The sequence below is a fragment of the Salvia splendens genome, chromosome 10, assembly GCF_004379255.2.
Source record: "Salvia splendens isolate huo1 chromosome 10, SspV2, whole genome shotgun sequence".
Lineage (NCBI taxonomy): Eukaryota > Viridiplantae > Streptophyta > Magnoliopsida > Lamiales > Lamiaceae > Salvia > Salvia splendens.
Window position 1 is genome coordinate 10,517,635 of NC_056041.1, and position 21,227 is coordinate 10,538,861.

Here is a 21,227-nt window from a genome sequence, read left to right on the forward strand (position 1 = left end):
TTCATAATTGGAGAAGGAAAGTGTGGACCGGGCGGACTAAATGGGTGAGAGGGTCCTAACTTTAGTTGTAAAAATATAGGAGTACATTTTGGTGTTTTATTTTCTTTTTAAATAGGAAAGATATATATATATATTCTCAAATAACATTATCATTTAATATACTCGGATGGTTTAAAATTTATCAATGCAGGCCATTCATGTGTTTTTTGCAGGTGGAAGTGGACAAGAATACAAGATAGTTGGATTTGTTGTTCTCCAACTCAAGAAGTTTGTGTGATACGAAAAATACAATTGTTGTTGGTAAGTTAATCAATTTTTGCATACCTATAAATTGTCGGGTTATCATAATAATGGGCATATTAAAATTTCCAAAAAAATGGAATAAAAATAGGAAAATTGTGGGCATCAAATAAATATTCAATATGTTTATATCACCGATAGTGATCGTAACTCGTAAGGAGAATTCCTGTATTGGATAATGTATATGTGAGAGGGCAGATGCTATGAAGAAGGAAAACTGCATTTTGCCAATTTAAATCTTAAATTTTTAGAAGAGAACTATTCACAAAAAAATTAAAATAACGGATCGTAGTTATATTTAAGTCTGAGTTTTATTCTTAGCTTATGCAATTCAAATACAAAATGTGTATTAGGAGTATCAATCAGAACACGAATACACCACTAAGCTAGGCTAGCTAACACATGTATTATGTATAGAAGACATGATATACATAAATTCCAAACATAGATTTTAGCTTAAAATCACAATGCAGTTTACATAGAATGGTTCTAAATTAGAGAGAGAATATGCAAAAAAAGGAGTGATAATAAATTGCATAATTTGGTCAATGATTGTGAATTGTAAAATGAAATGAGTGGATGATGAGTGTGTAGCTCTAGGCTCTAGCAATACCTCAATTCTGTGTTAGTGGTAAAAATTTGTGTTAATCCAGCTTATTTAATGCTTAATTTCGAGGTGCATGATATGATTCTATTGGGTTAAGTCAAGTTTGAGTAGTATAATAATTCTCCAATTGCATCTCATGAACATGAAGTTTAAATTTAATTATGAAAATAATAGTATATCCAACCAAATTTTATTTAATTTAGATGTGAAAAATCCTTTTTCAGGGCCATCAACTAATATTAAAAAGATATTGCATTAAATTTTCATTTTTTTAGTAACTTGACGCAACTGTAATTTTAGTTTGAAAAATTATGATATTAATATTTAAAAAAAAACAAAAATTGAGCATATCTAATTAATGACAAACAAGTGTAAGAAGATGACTAGGTATTTTTGAGAATAATGTTATTTTAGCTAATCCTTTTGTACAGTAAATTATTTTATATATATACTAGATTTCGTTATCAATTTTAAATTTTAAAATTTAAAATTATTATTGAGGCGTAGCTAAGGTTTGACCCACTATTTTCTTTTCTTTTTCACGCAAAGAATAAAGCCAATAAAGATTAGATTTTAAAATCTGCAGATTAAGGAACTTTAAAGCCTAACATTTTAATTTTATTCAAATCCCAGTATCATTTTTTAGGGAAACCCTACAGTCCTACTATCATTTTGATAACCCTCATTTTGAAAAAATGCAATATATTTATCTTCTAAAAAATTACTGCATATTTTATACAGTACATAACTTTGTTATACTTCAACAGTTCAACTAGCATTGACAACCCCATATACATTTGAAGCTAAATAAATTTTCCTACTTGATCTAAAACTGCATTTCCTACCAAAAAACAACATACCTTTCAACTTCAGCCTAACCTAATGAATCATGCAGTTTCACTCCGTCTCCATGAGCCATAGCCTGCCATCATAGTCCGGAGATGAGAAAAAGCCCAAAGCAGATCGAACTCAAGACCTGGAATTAACATCATATGTATTCCGGGCTTTTCAGCAATTCTAATCACAGCACATGCAGAGAAGTATTTGAGAAGTTGAAGACGTACACATACATATTCACCATTAAAAACTTGAAAGAGTGTCATATACATGAAATTGGAATGAGTAAACTGTTTTCATCTGACAGTATGTTTACATGTAAAAACATGGAACTCGGCTTTGGCAAACACTAGTTAGACCCATTGTCAGAAGCGCAAGATACTTTGCAAACAAAACGGAATAAAAAAAGGTTATTTGGTGGTACCTTTCATAGTTTAGCGAAGATAAGCAATTTGATATTGAAATTTAAACAATATAAACTAATGCAAAGCAGAGATAAGGATGCTACTATTTGATGGAGTACTAAAATTCGTAGAGATAAGGATGTATGTTGTGAAGTAAAACAATATAAGCTCACAGTCTCACACCATAAAAAAGCCCCATCTCGTTCAATATTTGACTAATCCTCATCATTGGATAAGTTGCCATCACTGTCTTGATCATAAATTTGGTATTCTTCGTCATAGGGGTCGTCCTGCATTTCGTTGCCCCCTGCAGAACCAAAGGGAAAACTACCAAAAAGATCTTGTAGATAGTCCTTTGAGATGTTATCATTTTCTATATCTAAATGAAGTATAGGATACCGCAGATCAGGTCTGACAAGAGTAAGTTTATGTGACTTATCATAAAAAAAATACAGTAACTGATAATTTCCAAGAAAACAATTCATGAGAGAGAACATATGAAAATGAAAGCAACAGGGAAGATAGAGGTGATAAGTAAAAAATGTTATCAAGGATACGTATATCTGGAAGGAAGAAGTCCCTATCTGGATCCGCCTGAGAAAAGAAAATTGAAGTGTGAGAGAGAGATAAGGATCAATTGAATATTTTATTCGTTGAGGCTCTGAGCCAAGTGATTTTTCACTCACCATATCGAGCACCTCATCTATATCCACATCCTCACCAAGATTTTCATCTTCCATTTCGTCTTCCTCATCATCTTCATCTTCGACTTCAACTTCAACTTCATCATTAGTTTCCTTATCTTTAGTTTCTAAAACATCTGTAACATGGAGATATAAAACCACAATAAAGGAGGGCCTAAATGAGGAGTCAGGGATCTAATGCATTAGTTTGGTAACCTATATAAAAGTGAACTATATTTCCAGAAGAACTACAAGAACGAGAAGCTAGTTATTAAATTTCTGATTTTGTTACCTTTATCAGCTTCTTTCGCCTTCTTATCCTTCATAGTAAGGTGCAGTATCTTCAATCTCTCAAAACGATTAGTAACAGATCTCAACAAGGATTGTGCGCCAGTCTCAGGATATACTGACAGAAACCTCAGAGCAACACGCAATCGCAAGATGTCAAGAATCTGGGACGTGAACCAACCTGTTTGCAGCTGCAGAAAATACAATATGTTCAAAACATGCTCAAGCGCACTAACATTTTATCACACAAAACAGTATGGCTGATATAAAACTGACAACTAAAAACTACTCCATACAATTACACAGAGAGAGAGAGATAACACACGCCTTCCAGAAAAACTGTGTATAATATTATAATTATAAACACTGAAGAAAAGAGGAAATGCAAAAGTAAAAAAAGGACGGTGTATAACAAATTAACAATATGCGTAAATTTTCATATGCTGATGTTTTCCTTTAGCGCCTATTAGTAATTCTCATATTTGGTAGATTTGGTATCTGTAGAGGAGCTAAAGGTTCTCAGAATCTACAGCAATATTATTGAATTATGTCTTAGGCATGATGTCCAATTGAAAAACTACAAAAATGTATTCTAGTTGGAGCGGAACTTGGAAGGATAGATGCTTAACTTCAGTATTTACCATGGCAAGATTTTCAAGTTATCTTTCTCTTAAAAATATTACTACAGTGGAATCAGAGGGATTCTCTAAAGAAGAGTCTGCAATCATGTTCCCTAAGAGAATACTTGATAGAGTAAACAAACCATACAGTGCAGATTTCATGACTGGCAGGTTTTCTGATTTCTTGTTGAATATAGTCATCATCGAGTTCAAAGAATTGCAACAAAATTTGTGCTTTACGAGGGAAAACTCGAAAATCGCAAATATCCTTCCACCTGCACTTCAATCTGCTCAAGAAAGACAACAAGAGAAGCATATTAGACCTGATTATCCAAGCATCATCAAGTTGCACTGTCTCAATTAACTTATACAGTAAGCAAATCTTAAATGCTTAATGAGTTTAGTTTGTTGCTACATTACACAGTACTACCACATGATTCCCACCAAGTATGAGAGAGTTTCCTCCAATTTTACATTGGTTGGACAATGAATACACCATATAAATGTTTGTATGGGTTTCTCATTGAGCTTTATATTGATTTGAATGGTGCAAATGGATCTGATTGTTTGTGAATTTTACTCATGATATGTACTGTTCCAAAAGAATAAGACATGCAACAATGTCATTATCATAATCCAATTGGAGAATTTGTCACTGCAAACCCCTTTTTAATTACTTTTTGTGCTGTATTGATTCCGACTACCCTAGTTACATTTTGCTTGACACTGAAGGAATTTGTTTCGAATAAAAGTAGGCAGCAGAGTAATTAGACACAAGTCATATCAAATTTGTCATTACTTTGCAAAAAATTGCAGTAGAGAAATATGAAATTCTCATGAAACATGGCTTCTTATACTCTAATCGCCACAATAAAAGACATAAAACTATTATACTGGCCTTACCCAGACATCAGGTTGGTATCACAATAGTTTCTTATTGGAGGCGGTACTCGAAAGTCTGTCCTCTGGTATCTAATCAAGTAGCAGGAAGTTAGCACACACAAGAGAAAGAAGTTCTAAACTTCGATTTCAATTCTTTATCAGCACCAATTAAAAGCCTTTACACCTCTAGGATGTAGAAAAAACATGTACTATAACTGTAGAAACTTTTAAGTTTATTTGATTAAGAAACTTACATGCGAGATTCAGGATCCTTGCGGGGATCGTATCCTTTTCTTATCCAGAACCGCATGAATGGCCCATTTGAGAAATAATATGCCGTCAGAAAAAGAAGTCTAGAAATTAGAAACAGATCTGGATGAGCAAGTTGAGTCTAGTCAGGGTATTTTTACTCAGCTCACATTACAAAACAGTTACTAAAAAAGGCACCTTTTGAGAACTCTCTCACTGACATTCACACCTCGGTCAAGTAAATGTTCAGCTAACGAATGTTTTACCCATACTGGACGTTCGTCAAACAATTCACACACAATTGTCTGCCATTTCCATAGATCTGAATCCCTGGCTATGGATTTTTCCCAATCCACTTTCTTTGGAATCTGTAAGAATGTTAAGTCCAAACAAAAGAAAACACCGCAAAAAAACAGATAATGCAATTATTTCACTTTCAGTTTGTGAATCTGAGAAGAGATTAAGTCTAGTTCATCTGACTATATTGTTCACCTTCAGCCACTGCAGAGGCATCAGTATCCAAGCTTTTCTCTCCGCTTTTTATACTCACATAAAATTCTTTTTTGTGAAATGAAGCAATGAACATTTTTTAATCTATGGAAAATTGAGTGTGAGATAATTGTGTATGTAACCACAAATATATGAATATATAAGGATATCTTTGATGTTGAAGTCAATGGCAAAACATTGGTCTATCTCCAACTGCACCAAGTGAACGAAAAATATTCAAAATCTCTATAGCTAAGCAGACGTCTTAGAAACGTCTTAGAAGATACAGAAAATCAAATATGTATGCATATACAAAACAACAAAGAATATAATAGGACGCAGTGTTGTTAGGGTCGAGGGTCGCACCGGGTCGATAAGCTGAAAATTCGGGTCGCGGGTCGACGAGTCGACTGGGTCGAGAGACCCACTAATCTAGGCTAATTTTTTTGCCTTTTAATATTAAATCAAATAAATATATTACTCTAATGTTTATAATATATCAAATAATATAAATGTAGATGTAATTCATGTGAATAGAGATAAAGTGGAAAATAGAAATGATCTAAATATCAAAACAATTCATAAGTCATAAGTATAACACAAAATAAATAATTGAAACCATTGTCTGAAAATGTCAAAAGAAAAAAGTTATGAAATGTGTGTCATTTTGTATATATGTAGTATTAACTTATAATAAAATAGGAGTGGAATGTGAAATCTATTTTAAAAATTAGTAAAAAATAAATGAATATGTATTAGTAGTAATTTATTCGTAAAATAATATACTAATTTTCCACCATTAAATTATACTCCGTATTTGGATTGACAATATATTCATTTAAATATATTGGATTTAATTTAACTAATCAAAAATTTGGTAAAATAATATTTATTGCTCCCTAAAAAAGTGAGATAAACTATGTCAATTTTTAATATTTTTCTAATCCCACTAAACAAATGAATAGTGACAAACGATAGAACTCTATTCCCAAGGTTATGACTCATAATTACTCTCCTCTCTCCTCTCTCCTCTCTCTTCTCCATCATCTTCCTTCATCAATCTCTGTAAATTAAAGCGCAACAACGCTGTAGACGAAACGCTCGACCCACCGGAAACGCTCGACCCCGCCGACCCAACCGACCCAGCGCGACCCATGCATCTCGATCAACCCACCCATGTTGGGGCGGTGATGGTCTCGACCCGGGCGACCCGGGCGACCCGAGCGACCCGAACGCCAAATTGACAACACTGATAGGACGGACTAAATCGAGATGCTAAAAGTGGCATCATATACCATTGCATGGAAATCTTAATATCTTATACAGTCTCCATCTGGAAATTTTATGGAGGCATTTACTTTTCATAATTGATAAGATAGATGATTATGAACTTTTATCCTCATACAAGGATTCTCCAATTCCTACCCTTTCAATGGATATGAACCAAGCAAGATTAGCTCAAATGATGGAAATTATCAAGGGCCTTGGATATCCCAAATTTCCAATCCATCTTAGTAAACAAATGTTAGTCCATACTCCCTCCGTCCACTAAAAATAGTCTCATTTTGCCATTTTGGGATGTCCACAAAAAATAGTCCCATTTCAAAAAATGTTAAGTTTCTCTCTCAACTTTACCCACTTATTCTCCTTTTTCTCGTACTTTACCTACTTTTTCTCCATCTCTCTTACTTTACCAATTTCTCATTAAAACATGTGCCATCCACAAAAGGACTATTTTTGTGGATGGAGGGAGTACTATCTTTGTCTATATAGGCTATCCTCAAAAGTAAACGGTCCCTAAAAGAGTGATTTTATCTAAGGAGCATGAGACAACCTTAGGCAATGGATAGGCAAGAGGATAAAACCTGTGTTTTGATATGGTTTCGCTTAGAGACCTAGAACTAGAAGGCATGTAATTCAGCCAATAGATGTCCAGAACTAAGATCAAAACATGATCAGCCTGCTTATGCTTCATGCAACTGTTTTACCATTAGCAAACAAATTCATTGGTACTGTCTATTTGATTCAATTCAGCATTATCTGATAAATATTAATCAATATGCTATCTGTCACTACATATGTTTACCACATCAGAACAGATACCGGCGTAATACAAAAGCTCAAACAACTTATTTCATCCTGAAAAATAAATTTACCTCTGAATGCTTGCGGACAACTGTGTCTTGTCTCTTTGGCAAACTCAGCTCACCAGAAGGTTTTAATCTGCAGTACAGTCACTTGGATAGAAAATCAAAGAAGCCAACTAGTTTTCATCATTAGAAGCTAGATTATAAAACATATGAAGATAGGGTCCGGGATATGACATTTTTAGAATAAAGATAGAGTCATATCCAGTTAGAGAAAAATAAAGTCCTAACAAAGCAAATGAATCTTACATCATTTTTTGTGGTTGACTCTTCAATGAAAAGAGTGGTGGGACTAAAATCATAAAATCATCCTGATCAACATCCACTGGATCGCCTATTAAATAGAGTGCAGAAAATTCAGACAAGGAAGAGCAACTCCAATTCTAAGAAAAAAACTCAATATCAAGAATAAAGCTGACCTGATTCAGGTTCCATATCCGTGAAGTTTCTTTTCTTTCTTCGGGTTGCATTGGCATGAACAGCAAGAACATGCTGATAATCCACCATTCCTTCAGAACATAAAATAAAGATGGATTATGAGTAGCATAACCGAAGGAGCATAATATCCATGTCAAATGTGAAATAAGATGATGAATATGAAATGATCACCATTGAAGTGGTATTCCTCAGATACCCTTGCGACAACATCAGCACAAAGCTGCTCTTGAGGTCCATTGTTTATTTGTGATTTGGCTTCTGATGAACCCAACAAAGATTCACAGTTGAGCTGGGCGATATTTTCTGTATTGTCAGTTGTTTGGGAAATTAAAATATCTTCATTCCGATGAAGAGGATCTGCTGAGGTATGTCCAAAATGGTTCATAACATTTTTCGTGTCCTTAAGTTTCTTTTTTGAAAATTTCAATAGGAATTTGGTGCAGGGCCGAAGTTCCCCAGAAACTGGATGTGAATATGGATCTTCAGGACGAAAATACAGCTCCAACTTGTTTGGCTTCTCAGCACGAGCCTGGAAACATAGAGATTACTATCTGAATGCCAACAACAAAATAAAGTCTGTATCATAGTTAATGGAATTGAAATAGTTGAACAGGCAGAGAAAACAATGATTCAACTGCAAAAACCAGCTACCTAGCCATGGCAATAACTTATCAAGACTTGGATGAAAAACCAAAAGTGGATGAATCACTATGAGAATACAAATATTTAAGAGAGGGCGGGAAACTTAGATAAGAAGCACAAGAGTTGTGCCGATCAACCTAGCATCATAATTGAGAAACATAAGCAAAGAGGTGAATAAATTCCAGTTCAATTTCTTATTTGATTTCAGAAATGTAAGCAGTAGAGGTTGCTAGAGCAACCCAACCTCTCGAATGTGCAAAATAGCTCCAGACAAAAACATAATCAATAAATGTGTAACACAGCCAACAAATGATTTTACTACGAACACATCCCTCAATCAAAAGTCAGCTTAGAGATGCAATTTATCAGTCATACCTTGAGAATCTGTTGCATTCCTCCCAGAGTTTCGATTGCACGATCAACAGAAGAAGGATAACCAGGGTAATGAACTACAAATGCCTCTCTGCCACTGGGTAGGACGCCCGAAATCGAACCATCTTCTATAACCCCCATTTCTAACAAATTAAAATCAAAATCAATAAATTAAATAACTAGGTGTGTGTACAAACGTTTACTGATAGGATCTGAAAAAAAGACGTTTCCTTGATACATTGTATCGTAATAAAACCCAGCTTAATTTTCTCCCGGAGAGAATTATATTGAGCTTATAAAAAGAATAACTTTATCCCTGACTTCCAACTTAAATTCCTAATAAACCCTCAAAACCACAGAGCAAACGTAATTCCAGAAACACGAAATCCTCAAAACCTTTATAAGAAGAATCGTTGGTTTTGAAGAAACCATATAGCCCGAGAAATTAAGAAATTGAAACCTTTTGAAATTTGTGTTAATATGGTTTAGTTTCAGAGCTGGGAAGCATTTTTCTCACTTCATAGACTGTCAACCATTTTGCATGTGGAGTGGAATTGGCGAAAGCGCACACAATCTCTCTCCACTGTTTGGATTGATTATGAGTGTATCAACACCTTCACAAATAAACAATTGGCACAAAAAAAGAAAAGAAAAGGTAACCTCGGGTGAATCGACGGCTTTCTTCTCTCTATAATTCTTTCTGCTCGCTCGCCGCCGTCGGCTGCTTGTCGACCGAATGGGGTTGTATTTTTCCTCGACGCCGTCGGCTGAGGTCTGACTCCGTCTTTTATTGGGCCGGGTTTGTATTTTTTTCCTGGCTAGGGTTAATGGGCCGGGTTTGCAATTATTCTAGTCATATTACGCCAAACATGAGGGAAAATGTACAAGTAATACCATCTCTAACAAAACAAATCCTCGAGTACTAATATTATGATGTCATATTATGTATTTATCTTAAATTTATTACTAATAAATGATAAACTAAGGCATCCTAAATCCTAATACAGTACACTACACAATATTAACGTCGTACGTAATCCTTTATGATAAATCTGAACTATCATAAGTCATTTTCATATAATAATATATATGATTGATGTCGGTTGACATGGATTTACATTTATTTAAGTTATAGTGAAACCATTAGTGATCGAGTCTATGATTATTCATTGTTTATTCGATAATGATTATAAATTGTGGTACCATATGTAAGACGGTTTGAAATCAAGATAAAATTGAATCACGAGATTATATCAATAAGATAATAAAAACAACTACTATAATGATAATAATAGTATAATAGTATGTTGACAAGATTAAATCTCATGATTAAATATGTATCATGTTTGGTTCATAAGATTGAACCCTTCAACTTAATCCTAGATGGATAGTCTCATGATAATTAGTCATACCCTCCTCCCTCCAACTAAAATAATCTCACATAGTCTCATGATATTAATCATGGCAACCGAACGCAGCCTAGGAGTACTATATTATTTTTGTTTCATAATAGTATCTTTACAGCGGAACTCCTTCGGACGCGTTCCGTTCCTCTGAAATTTAATGAAAGAGAACCATTATAGATGTTCTTAGGCATTCTGACGTGGTATTTGCATATAGTACTATAGTTTAAGAAAAACAACCAAAATCAAGGATATATAATGGAGAGACAACAAAGTTTGAAAGATGAAAAATTATGAATAGCACCAGTTAGCTGGTGTCATGATAATTAACAAACATTTCTAATGCAGTAAGCTATAGTACTATCATTATAATATAAAAAGAAATAATACACAAATTTGAAAATTTTTATTCAAGAGCTGTAGAAGAAGTTTAAAATCCAGAGATGGTAACTACAACAAGAAAACGATTGAGCCGTCCCGCCAATATCACACCGCGCCACCGCCACCGCCGTCAGAATCCAATACAACACAAGAGTGTCGAAGCATGAAACCCCACTCGAAAAGATTGAATCTTGTAAACACCCATGTGCTTCACCACCGCCGGCGCCGTCCCCACCTTTCTCATATCTCGAATCAGTATCGATCGCATTGTTGTCAAGCATAAAAAGATTGAACTTTTCAGCCACTCATATAGAGAGATGGTCTGAAAAGATGCAATCTTCTACTACTACTTTGTTGAAGAGGTGAATTTGAAATATTGAGTTGTAAAAATTTGTTTATTTTGGACCCCTTTTCGTTGTTCGAAATGGCATTATTGTTATCCCATCTTTGAAAGACAAAATAACTTTGAGCTATAAATACGAGTGAAAACTGGAGAGCTCTAGCTAGCTCAGGCTGTTGTTTTTTTCTTTTGGTGTAAATTTTGTGTAGATATATATCTCTTCTCAACTTAATGAAAGAGTGATACTTAGACTATTTAGAATATTAATTAGACCTGAATTAATACTAATGATGTGTTTGGTCAGTATGAAAATCCAATTTAATGACTTCTAATTACTACTCCAAACACATAAAAAATACGGTTAGCAATTATTAAATTGGATTTCATACAAACCAAACACATAACAAAAAGGTTTTAACATTGAACACGATGATATCATGGACACTTTGACATCTATTGAATTATGTTATGAACAAGTACATATAAAACAAATACAGTTTCTGGATCCGTCCATAAAAAAATAGTCATATTTTAATTTTGGGTTGTTCACTAAAATGAATTTATATCTATTTATAGTAAGTTTTTTTATCACTCTAATGAACTTATAAGGCCATCCGCAACGCTGTCTATTATCCGTCTCTTAACCGTCTCATCTCTTAACTATTCATGGGCCCCACTATACTTTTCACTTCATCTCTTAACTAAGAGACAACATCTGCAACCCCCCATCTCTTAACTATCTCATCCCTTAACTATTCATTCAATTTAATTTTTTTTATTTCCAACAAATTCAATTAATAAAAAACACAATTCATTAAATAAAATAAAAATACAACTTAAAATTCAAAAAAATGAAAAAAATACATAATTAAAATTTTTTAAAAAATAAAAATTACATAATGTAAAATACAATTTTATAGAAATTTAAAAAACTACTCCGCCGGCGAATCATCCCCTCGAAGGCGGTGGCGGTGTACTCAAGCTACCTGGAGGCGGAATACCAATTTGTCTTGCCATATACTTAATTCCGGCAAGATGAGCTTGATATTGTGGAGGCGTCATGCGGGAAGTGTCCGCCATCGTAGCGGTCAAATACATGGACAATAGGGTGTTCTAGCCTAAGACTGAGCCCGAGCTCGCCTGGCTTGATTCGCCTCGGCCCCTCCTCCCTCTAGCCGCCTTCGCCGCCTTGGTCCCTTGCGGCCGACGGCGCCCACGGGAGGACCCCCCTGCATCGGTGGTCGTGCCCTTAACCTCATGTGAGGCAAACTCTTGTGCGGCGCTAACTGAACTGCCCTCACTAGACTAGTATTGGCCACCTGTCGTGTGCTTCGTGCGTTTCGAGGTCGAGCATGTGTTGGACTGGACACCGCCAGCCCACCTTTCCTCGTCTTTGACCACCTCCCAAACATCGACATGTTTGAATTCTTTGCCATTGTCGTAAAAAAAGACTCGCAAAGCCACTCTCAGAATGTCGGCTCCACTGGCTCCGCTTTGGTAATTCGCCGCTTCATTCTTGTAGATCCCGCAAAAATTTTTGACTTCTCTGTCGACTCGGTCAAAATGACTGCAGAACATCTTCAATGTGCGGCGGCGGGACCCCTTTGGCTTACTCTCGTTGTAGGCGTCGGTGACCTTTTCCCAAAAATACTTTCGGGTCTGTTGATTCCCGACGATGGGATCGTACGAGACGCTGACCTAGGCGTTGTATAGAGCCATCGTGTCCTTGCGGCTGTATGGATGACGGCCTACATCCTCCTCCTCCTCCTCCACGGCGTCGAATGTGCGAGCCCTGGAGCTTCCACCGCCTCGTCCTCCTTCCGGATTGGGTTCATCCGGATAATCCTCCCTAATTTGGGATAATCCATGCGAATACCTCAGGGCGGAGGGATGAGCGTATGCATCCACATCAAAATGGGGTGGTTGGTACGCTGCCGGCGTCGACGAACCGGAACCGGAACCACCCAAGACATTGTACATGCCCCCCAATCGCCAAACGCGTTTATGTCAAAGCCGCCGAAGCCGCCAGAGTTTTCGTCGCCGGACATTTTGTGATGAAAATTGGAGAGGTGAGATGAAAATTGGAGAGGAAATGAAGATGATTTGAGAAGAATAGATATGTGTTTGTGTGTATAATGAAGATGAAAGAGGAGTATTTCTAGAATAAAAAAAGAAAAAAAAAACCGTTGAACGGTCATATGACCGTTTTTAATTATTTATTTATTTATTTATTTATTTTTATTAAAATCAATTTTTTTAAAAAAATGATTTATTGCGTCAGCGTGACAACGCCCACTCGCGGGCCGCGCGAGTGGGCGTCACGCCTAGCGCTGGCGCGTGGCGAGCTGGCGCGCCAACCGTCTCGCTGGGACGAGACGCTCGCCGAGACCGGGACGAGACGCGGGGCTGCAACGCCGTCTCGTCTCCCCAAGACAAGATAGAGATGACAACGAGACGCGTTGCGGATGACCTAAGTGTCATTTTCCACTAACTAAATTTCAACCACTTTTTCTCTCTATTTCTTTCTTAACTACCAACTTTGCACTAAAACTTATTCGTTCACTGCTAAAACTATTTTCTGAGAACAAATGTAGTATCTAACCAATAAAGCAATCACCTCACATCTTATTTTGCAAATTTTCATTGCAGAAAAATTTGAACACATCATCGCTACATATAACGTAAAACTAATTTAATGAATTCCAAGTCGATAAAGGCTTTGAACGTGAGAGAAACTAATAAAGTGGAAATGAGGGTGAAATTCCAAGAGCATGCCTTCATAACTTCCTGTCCGACAATGCCACCCAGTGTTTAAAAACCGAATTGGGATCGATTCGATCACGAATTGATGTTTTGTCTAATACGGTCCAGTTCACCCATTCGAATTGATGTTTTTTTTTGTATGCATACATAAAAACCCCACGAAAACCTACCAATTCTAAGGAGGTTTGCAAAACTATTCATGTTTTACATAGTTGGTGTAAAAATAAAACAACAATCAGACTGATAAACTATAAGAATCAGCTCATATTTATTCCATCCGTTCAAATTCAAAGCATATCGTGTCACCTTAATTCAATATTTCGCCCAAATAAAACAATAACTTTCCCTAGATTGAACAAATTCCCGTACAAAACTAGGATTTGCTCATAAACCCAAAAACACACGTATATAAATTGTGGTGAAAATTTTTGTTAAGTTCATGATGCACAACTTTTTTCCATTTATAGTCTCTTCCGTAATACTTCTCCGTCCCCGATTAATTGTCACTCTTTTCCATTTCTGTTTGTCCCTCAATAATTGGCACACTTCATTTTTATTATAAAATCAATATAAAAAAGAGGGGTGTCACATTCCCCTAACTTTTTCAACCAACTTTTTTTTACATTTCTTAAAACACGTGCCCGGTCAAAGAGTGATAATTAATCGGGAACGGATGGAGTAATTATTAAAAACGTATGAAATGTAATAGTTTTAAAATTAGGTAGTTATATATAGTATTAATTTTGATAAAATTGCGTAATTTCCTATAAATCTATAATTTACTTTAATAAATTACTAGTAGGAGTATTAAATTTCTTTGACACCATGTACTATTATTAACTTAAAATATGCTTTGGATTTCTCATTCAGGTAAATACATACTACTACATCAGAAGGGCCCACGTCCCACCAAAACATCAAAGCCAAAAGTTGACGGGGCCGAACAGCAAAGGGACAAAAACGTGACCCTAAATATTAACCACTATAAATTTTAAAAATAAATTTTAAAAGTTGATGGAGTACAAAAGAAATTTAAAATGTGAGAGCAGTTGAAGATTCGTTAACCTTTTGTCATCATGTCACTCTCTAAAAAGTTTTCTTTCTTTAACTACTTTTAAGTCTCAAGTCTTCATATTTCTAAGCCACCCCCTCCCAAAAGTTTTATATATTTACAAATGACCCCAATAGGAACAAGAAATACCATTTATATACCCTCAAACATTACTCTCGTTCTTTCATTCATACTAAGATGCTACTAGGCAACCAATCTCCCCTGTTCCTGCTCCGCCCACGGCTGTCGGACTCCGATTCGACCCCGAGATGGACCACCACTACGCCACTCTGTCCACTGCCCGATACCCGTGGCTTGAGCTGACCGAAGCTCGGTTCTAGAACCTTCTCAATCCATTCCTGCAAACTGGTCTTATCATGCCATAGGCCTCCTAGAATCATGTCTAGCACATCATCTTCTATCTCTAAAGACAAGTTTTCGCCCACCTTAGTCGAAAATTTTGAGGCGATCGCCTTCTTGATCTCTGTCCGAGTGAAGGCAGAGTCGACGGCCTTGAACACGACAGACTCATCCACATTGTTTAGAAGATCTTGAGGAACTGATGTAACTGAAATATGCTGGTTGGCATGGCTGAACTCCTCCTCATGATCAATAGTGAGGTCGCTCGAGTTATGAGAGCCATCCGTTCGATCATCCTCCGCGTCTCCAGCTGCGAGATTCAAGTCCAACGAGAGACCACACGCAGCCTCTCTTCGTGGCTTCAAAGGCCTACCATCATCATAATCATGATCAACGTCCTGCAACCAACTAGCACGGCGTTTGGAGGTTTTCTCCCTTACAACTAGCCCTAACCGCCAACTACCACCGGCTAAGGCAGCAAGCTTCTTTTCGTCTACAAATCTGGCATCTCTTAGAGCTTCACCATTCGTTGCTGACCAATCGCCAGTGAGGATGAAGATGGCATTGCCAAGGCTGACCTCACGGCCATTAGAATCAGCAATCCGGCCCCTCTCAACGGCGCGTTTGATGCTCCCTAGGAACAGTATGTCCGCTTCGTCGATGTCTTGAAGCATGATCACCGAAAATGGATTCCTCCAGACCACCTCTGCTATCCGGTCAATGGCTGTTCTACCGCGGAAGTTAGCCTCTTGTTCTTCATCATCTCGTCGCATGCCAAGACATATCATGATAGGATTAGTCCCACAAATCTGCTCAGCTATCACTGATGCCATCTTCTTCTTCCCAGCCCTATCAGGACCTGTAAACAACAGCCATATATCCCCTCTGGAGGCAGCACCCCGACGTCTCCCATTGCCTGATCTGCAACTCGTAATGGTAGAGGCCACCATGGAGGCTGCCTCTGCCTGCCACCATGCCTTCTCCTTGAGGCCCTTAAGTAGTGTCTTGTACACATCCACATCCAAAGCGCTAGCAAATTTATCGAGCAGCTTTGTCTGTGGTTGGAACGACACACAACCCAATAAGTCTCTAGCTTGATCTTCACAAATGGTTCCTTTTCGTCCAAGAACTAGATCGGTCCTCACAGGACTTCCTGGAGGGCTATGAGTAGCTTGATCGGTGTTGAGCTGCAAGGACTTTGCTCCCTGCAACGTAAGGTGGAGCGATGGTGGTGTGAGAAGGTTCGGACTATGCAAGCTTGCCATAGAGAGCGTTGGTGGAGCCAGTCTGCAAGTGTGGAAGCTGGGATGAAGATGCAAACATATATCCCTCCATTTCCTCTGCAATTCCTGAACTCTCTGCTTGGAGATAAGTCCCTGTAAATGATAATATTAATTACTAGTGAGTAACAAAAGAAATTTCTCAAATTTGACAAGTAAAATGGAAACAGACATACTTGTGAAGCATCACTAGTATTGAGTTTGGCATTTTGCAACCACGGTGGCAGTGATGCTTCCGTGAACGACTTGTGAACCGTGGTGAGCTTGGCCGCCTCCTTCTCATAATTCTCCAAACACTGAGGGCAGCAGGGGGCTCGTTCAGATTGATCGGAGCTCTCAAGTATGCGCCTACTTAACGGAGGAAGACCCTTCAGAGGCTCCACTGGCATACTCAAAAGTCTCTCAGCTCCAAGTCTATGCAAAACAATGGAGATAAACAATTTTGTTCATACATTTATGGAAACCTTAAAACTGTTTCCTTATGCAAAACACAAAACAAGCTAATCTATGAAACATTATCCATGTTTACCAAAAGTGGATGGAGTTGTATCAAAATGATTAAATGAAATTCAACATAACTAATCTCTTCATCTACAACAAATACTTCATGATCAAAGCATAATTAAGTATGAGTTTTTGTACCTCGGTATGGGCAGCGATCTCGGAGCCATCGGCAATGCTTGAAGATCCCAATCAGTCTCCATCGTAGAATTATACACTTGGCACCTCAAATAAGTCTCACAAGTTGCAGTCCCAATCAACCAAATCCTATTACCACCGTCTCCCTTGAATCTTGCAACCAGCTTCCCCATCTCCGCCACCGCCATCGGCTGCTCCACCGCCCATTTGAGATCACCCAAATCAAGAATCACCCCTCCACTCCTAATCCTGCTCTCTAAAATCCCTCCCAGCTCCTCCGCTGAAACCCCCTTCACCATCGAAACCACACTCACATTCTTGAAAATCCCATCCCTCTCAAACTCTCTGCTCTCCACCTTCCTCAGCAACTCCCTCGCCACCCCCTCTGGCTCCGAATCCCCGACGAGAATCGGGTTCCTCTTCTGCCCCCTCAGCATGATCTCTACCACCTTCTTCACCTCATCGTTTAGCTGCAGGCGGGGATTCAAATAGACGCTCCGATTCTGCGATAACTGAGGCGGATTGGAGAACAATTTGGGGGCGGAGGCGTTCTCGATTGCGGCCTTGACGGCGGGGCTGGAGAAGCTGGCTTCCCTCATGACGCGGCTGACGCTGGGGTCGTCTAAGATGGAGATGATCAGCTGATCCAGCTCCACCTTCACCGCCAGGAGGGGCTGCTGCTGCTGCTCGGGGCACCCGCGCCGCTGGTGCGCCTGCGCCCGCTTCAGCGCCGCCATCAGCGCGTTCGAGACCGGCGGCTCCGCAGCCGCCGCCGCGCCCTGGGCAGTGGGGAGGCGCTCCAGGGCCACGCTGAAGCAGAGCTCGAGGGCGCGGCACTGCAGCGGGTGGCTCGAGTTCGGGTGGGACCGGACGCACGCCTGCCGGAGGTACCCCGACGGCGACGACAGCAGCGCCGCCGCCACGTGGAGCGGCGTCGTCTGGTCGTGCTTCCGCCGCCGCGCCTCCGCGATGGACTGGGTCAGGACGGCGGACGCCTCCGCCGTCAGCGTCTGCTGAATCGTGCTGAACCCTGATCTCATAATCAATTGAAAATCGGAATTGTAAATCGGAAACTTCAATTATTTATTGGAGTTGAGTTTGAAAGCGTGTGGAGGTGAAAAGGTGCTGAGGAATAATTCAACACGAAAACGAAATGTGAACATCTTGCCACACACACCATCCTTCTTCTTCGCCCATCTCTCTCTCTCTCAATCAATACACCAAAACATGGCTCCTCTTTTTACAATAAATACAAAGGCAACAACAAAACAGGCTGACGTATTCTGTGTAACAAGAAATTAATTTTGAGGTTTGCTATCAGTTGAGCGGTAAATATATGAGTGTAAAAAGTGGAATATGTCTGGAAAACAGAGCATGCAATGTTTTCTTTCTCAGTTTTAATAAACAACCAAATTTTGTACCACCAAAATAAGATTGTATTAGTAAATTTAATGTATTAATTATATATAAAAACAATAAATATAGTTAGTAGAAAAAGTTAAAAAGACTTGATTAGTTTTTGGTCTCATTTTCAATTTTTTATTTTATATTTGAATTACCTCTTTATTGCTTTTAAAATTTAAATTAAAATATGCATTAATTACATTTTATGGTTCCAAAAAAGTAAAAAAATTATACACAAATTATTAATATATGATCATAATATTATGCATGTTTCATATACTATATATGTGTCCATGTATATTAATTAAATGCATAAATAAATCAGTTTTTTTCTCAAATAAATCAGTTTTTGGTTGTACAAAATTTGGTCACATAGATTTATTGTTTGTTTTATTCAACTCGGGATTTGAACAAGGAATTTATGGATGCAAGAAATTCTGGAGATAAATATGCTTTATTGGCAAACTGACCTACTTTTAGATGTAATCTCTTTTTAAATTGGGTTTGCTTTGCTATTAAATTATAACCAATCAGAGTATATGCTCTTGCATCAAGTAATACATTATTTTAGTAGAATCTACTATAGTTATATTATCGTCCTTTAAAGTTTTTGCAATATAAAGTTATTTACCTTGCTTCGGAATAAATATTCTCACCTTATATATTGAGGAATTGAATTGCTCATTTTACCCTTAATAAATGTGTAAGGAACAAAACTAATTTCAATATAAAGTAAATAGTCAATTAATAGTTGCACATTATTGATTATGGTAGTGCTATGTGCTTAACAATTTCGGTAAATTTGGAAAATCTAGTGGGAATAATTAGTGCATATGGGTTGAACTCAGATATGATATGATATGATCCAACATAGAAGACATTTGTGTGTATGTATTTTGAGTTGGGTCTTAATTTAGTATTCTCTCTGTTCCATAGTAATAGAGTCATTTTGCCATTTTGGTACGTTCCATAGTAATAGATTTATTTATCTTTTTAGTAAAAGTCAACACATTTTTCCACATCTACTTTACTTTCTCTTACTTTTTTCTCTCTTCATCTCTCTACCTTTTTCATTTTCCACTTTATTCTCTCTTTACTTAACTCAACTAACACAATTTTTCTTAATCTCTGTGCCGAAAAGAAACGCTTCCATTACTATGGAACGAAGTGAGTAAATATTAGTGGCTAAGGTTTACAATAGATTATTTGATGCTCTCTCTATATATTTTTTGGGTCTATATATGACTAGAAGTGGCCCATTTTAGATTTTTCATGATTTTTCCTCTTGTCACATAACATATATTCGTACGCTTTCCGTCAAACATTCCTACTTTAATGCAGTATCGGTGTTAAAATTCTTATCATCTAAAAAATGTTTCCAAAAATACATAATAATGGTCTCATTTGTGAGTTAAATTTATTATTCTAATATGATATGTTGTGTAAATATGCAAATTATTTCATATAAATGAAAATAGTCTCTTATGCTTACTCTCGTTTATACGTTTCACACAACACAATGCATATCAAATAACAAATTAAATAATGTATATACTAGCTAGTATTAATATTGTTATCAGTTTTACTACATAGTTCGCCTCCTGACAACGGGAGATTAAATTAACCACTATCGTTTTTTTTTAATTAATTATGACGTGTTCATAAGATTGTAAGCTATATACAATTAAGAATTTACGAGATAATAGATTATGTGAGATCATAAAGCTCTTGACTATCTTGTAAATATTGAGCTTAGCCTTTGAAGATAAAGATTAGTTTAAATAGCTACTGAATGTCTTGCCAAAATCACATGATCATAGTCCATACATATGAAGAAGTGATAAATGCCTTTAAATCGAAATAAATGCAAGCCAATTAAGTCGAGACAAGTAGTTGGTATTTAAAGTGAATGTCAAAGGAAAATTCACCGAAGAAGTGTCTACGAAGTTGTCAGAGAAAACAAGAAATTTATAACTAATTTTTGGTTTCAACTATCTAAATGACGACTTTAAATCGACCCCAAATTATTTGTCTTATCATGATCAGAGCATATTATACAAATGTAAGGGGACTTTTTTTTTGCTACATAAATATTCAATCTAAATTTGAGGTTAGGTTACTTTGAAATTCCACTGAATTTGACGTAGTAGAACAATAAAAAAAAGTTAAAAGTCTTGTAAGGATCAGACTCGTCCGGATTCACTAATTACCGAGACCCCTTTGGTCTTGCACAAGATAGCTCAGTCAAACTATCACTCACGCGACTGATTTACAAGTAAAACCTAGCTATTACAACAAATATAGCTAACTATCTTGGACCACGCACTCCTTGACCAGATGCTTCTCTGGACCACCGAGAACCTGCACGCTCAAAACCCTCGTTAGTAAAGTAGGAAAGATCCTATCGGATCTGGTACAGTAATACTAAAGAAATGCTGCAGAAATAACAAGAAACACAATAGATCGAGGATGTGGCTCAGCCACCCGCCAATAGGGCAGATCTATTCTCCAGAACCAAGATCCAAGGGAGCACCGTTGAATCCATCCGTGAATCTCTTCACACACCACAGATTCCAACCCCAATCCACTCTGCTACACCGGATCTATCCACTCTCAGAGCACACAATCATAAGAACCTCTCAAACTAG

At 37.3% G+C, this 21,227-nt stretch overlaps 2 protein-coding genes across 8 annotated transcripts; both read right to left on the reverse strand.

Annotated features, from left to right (window-relative positions):
* Positions 1-1,592: 1,592 nt before the first annotated feature.
* On the reverse strand, positions 1,593-9,775 carry LOC121752215 (general transcription factor 3C polypeptide 5-like). Of its 7 annotated transcripts, none has more exons than XM_042147162.1 (16): positions 9,619-9,775; positions 8,962-9,101; positions 8,116-8,473; positions 7,926-8,015; positions 7,756-7,840; positions 7,516-7,582; positions 5,530-5,572; positions 5,069-5,240; positions 4,876-4,974; positions 4,643-4,711; positions 3,888-4,026; positions 3,124-3,310; positions 2,835-2,968; positions 2,706-2,742; positions 2,332-2,527; positions 1,593-1,829 (listed from the first exon to the last, which is right to left on the reverse strand). In XM_042147162.1, exons 2-15 carry the CDS (start codon positions 9,097-9,099, stop codon positions 2,364-2,366), a joined length of 1,782 nt encoding a protein of 593 aa, XP_042003096.1. In that variant the 5' UTR covers positions 9,100-9,101; positions 9,619-9,775; the 3' UTR covers positions 1,593-1,829; positions 2,332-2,363. The 7 variants fall into 7 exon arrangements, with proteins under 7 accessions (XP_042003096.1, XP_042003095.1, XP_042003098.1 ...); XM_042147161.1 differs by having other exon boundaries at positions 1,593-1,883; XM_042147164.1 differs by having other exon boundaries at positions 2,322-2,527.
* A 4,906-nt stretch (positions 9,776-14,681) lies between these two features.
* LOC121752255 (protein SUPPRESSOR OF MAX2 1-like) lies at positions 14,682-18,468 on the reverse strand. Its single transcript, XM_042147230.1, has 3 exons — positions 17,179-18,468; positions 16,713-16,950; positions 14,682-16,632 (listed from the first exon to the last, which is right to left on the reverse strand). The coding sequence occupies exons 1-3, from the start codon at positions 18,213-18,215 to the stop codon at positions 15,085-15,087; spliced, it is 2,823 nt and encodes a 940-aa protein (XP_042003164.1). The 5' UTR covers positions 18,216-18,468; the 3' UTR covers positions 14,682-15,084.
* Between the last annotated feature and the right edge of the window lie 2,759 nt (positions 18,469-21,227).

What these genes read in the sequence shown, in the direction of transcription:
- LOC121752215 (XM_042147162.1), bottom strand. Translation starts at nt 9,099, where the DNA reads ATGGGGGTTATAGAAGATGGTTCGATTTCGGGCGTCCTACCCAGTGGC. An exon ending in GGATATGGAACCTGAATCAG is followed by an intron (nt 7,841 to 7,925) that starts GTCAGCTTTATT and finishes TCTATTTAATAG; the next exon opens with GCGATCCAGTGGATGTTGAT. An exon ending in CATTGACTTCAACATCAAAG is followed by an intron (nt 5,241 to 5,529) that starts ATATCCTTATAT and finishes TAACATTCTTAC; the next exon opens with AGATTCCAAAGAAAGTGGAT.
- LOC121752255 (XM_042147230.1), bottom strand. Translation starts at nt 18,215, where the DNA reads ATGAGATCAGGGTTCAGCACGATTCAGCAGACGCTGACGGCGGAGGCG. An exon ending in AGATCGCTGCCCATACCGAG is followed by an intron (nt 16,951 to 17,178) that starts GTACAAAAACTC and finishes TGTTTTGCATAG; the next exon opens with ACTTGGAGCTGAGAGACTTT. An exon ending in ATACTAGTGATGCTTCACAA is followed by an intron (nt 16,633 to 16,712) that starts GTATGTCTGTTT and finishes TATCATTTACAG; the next exon opens with GGACTTATCTCCAAGCAGAG.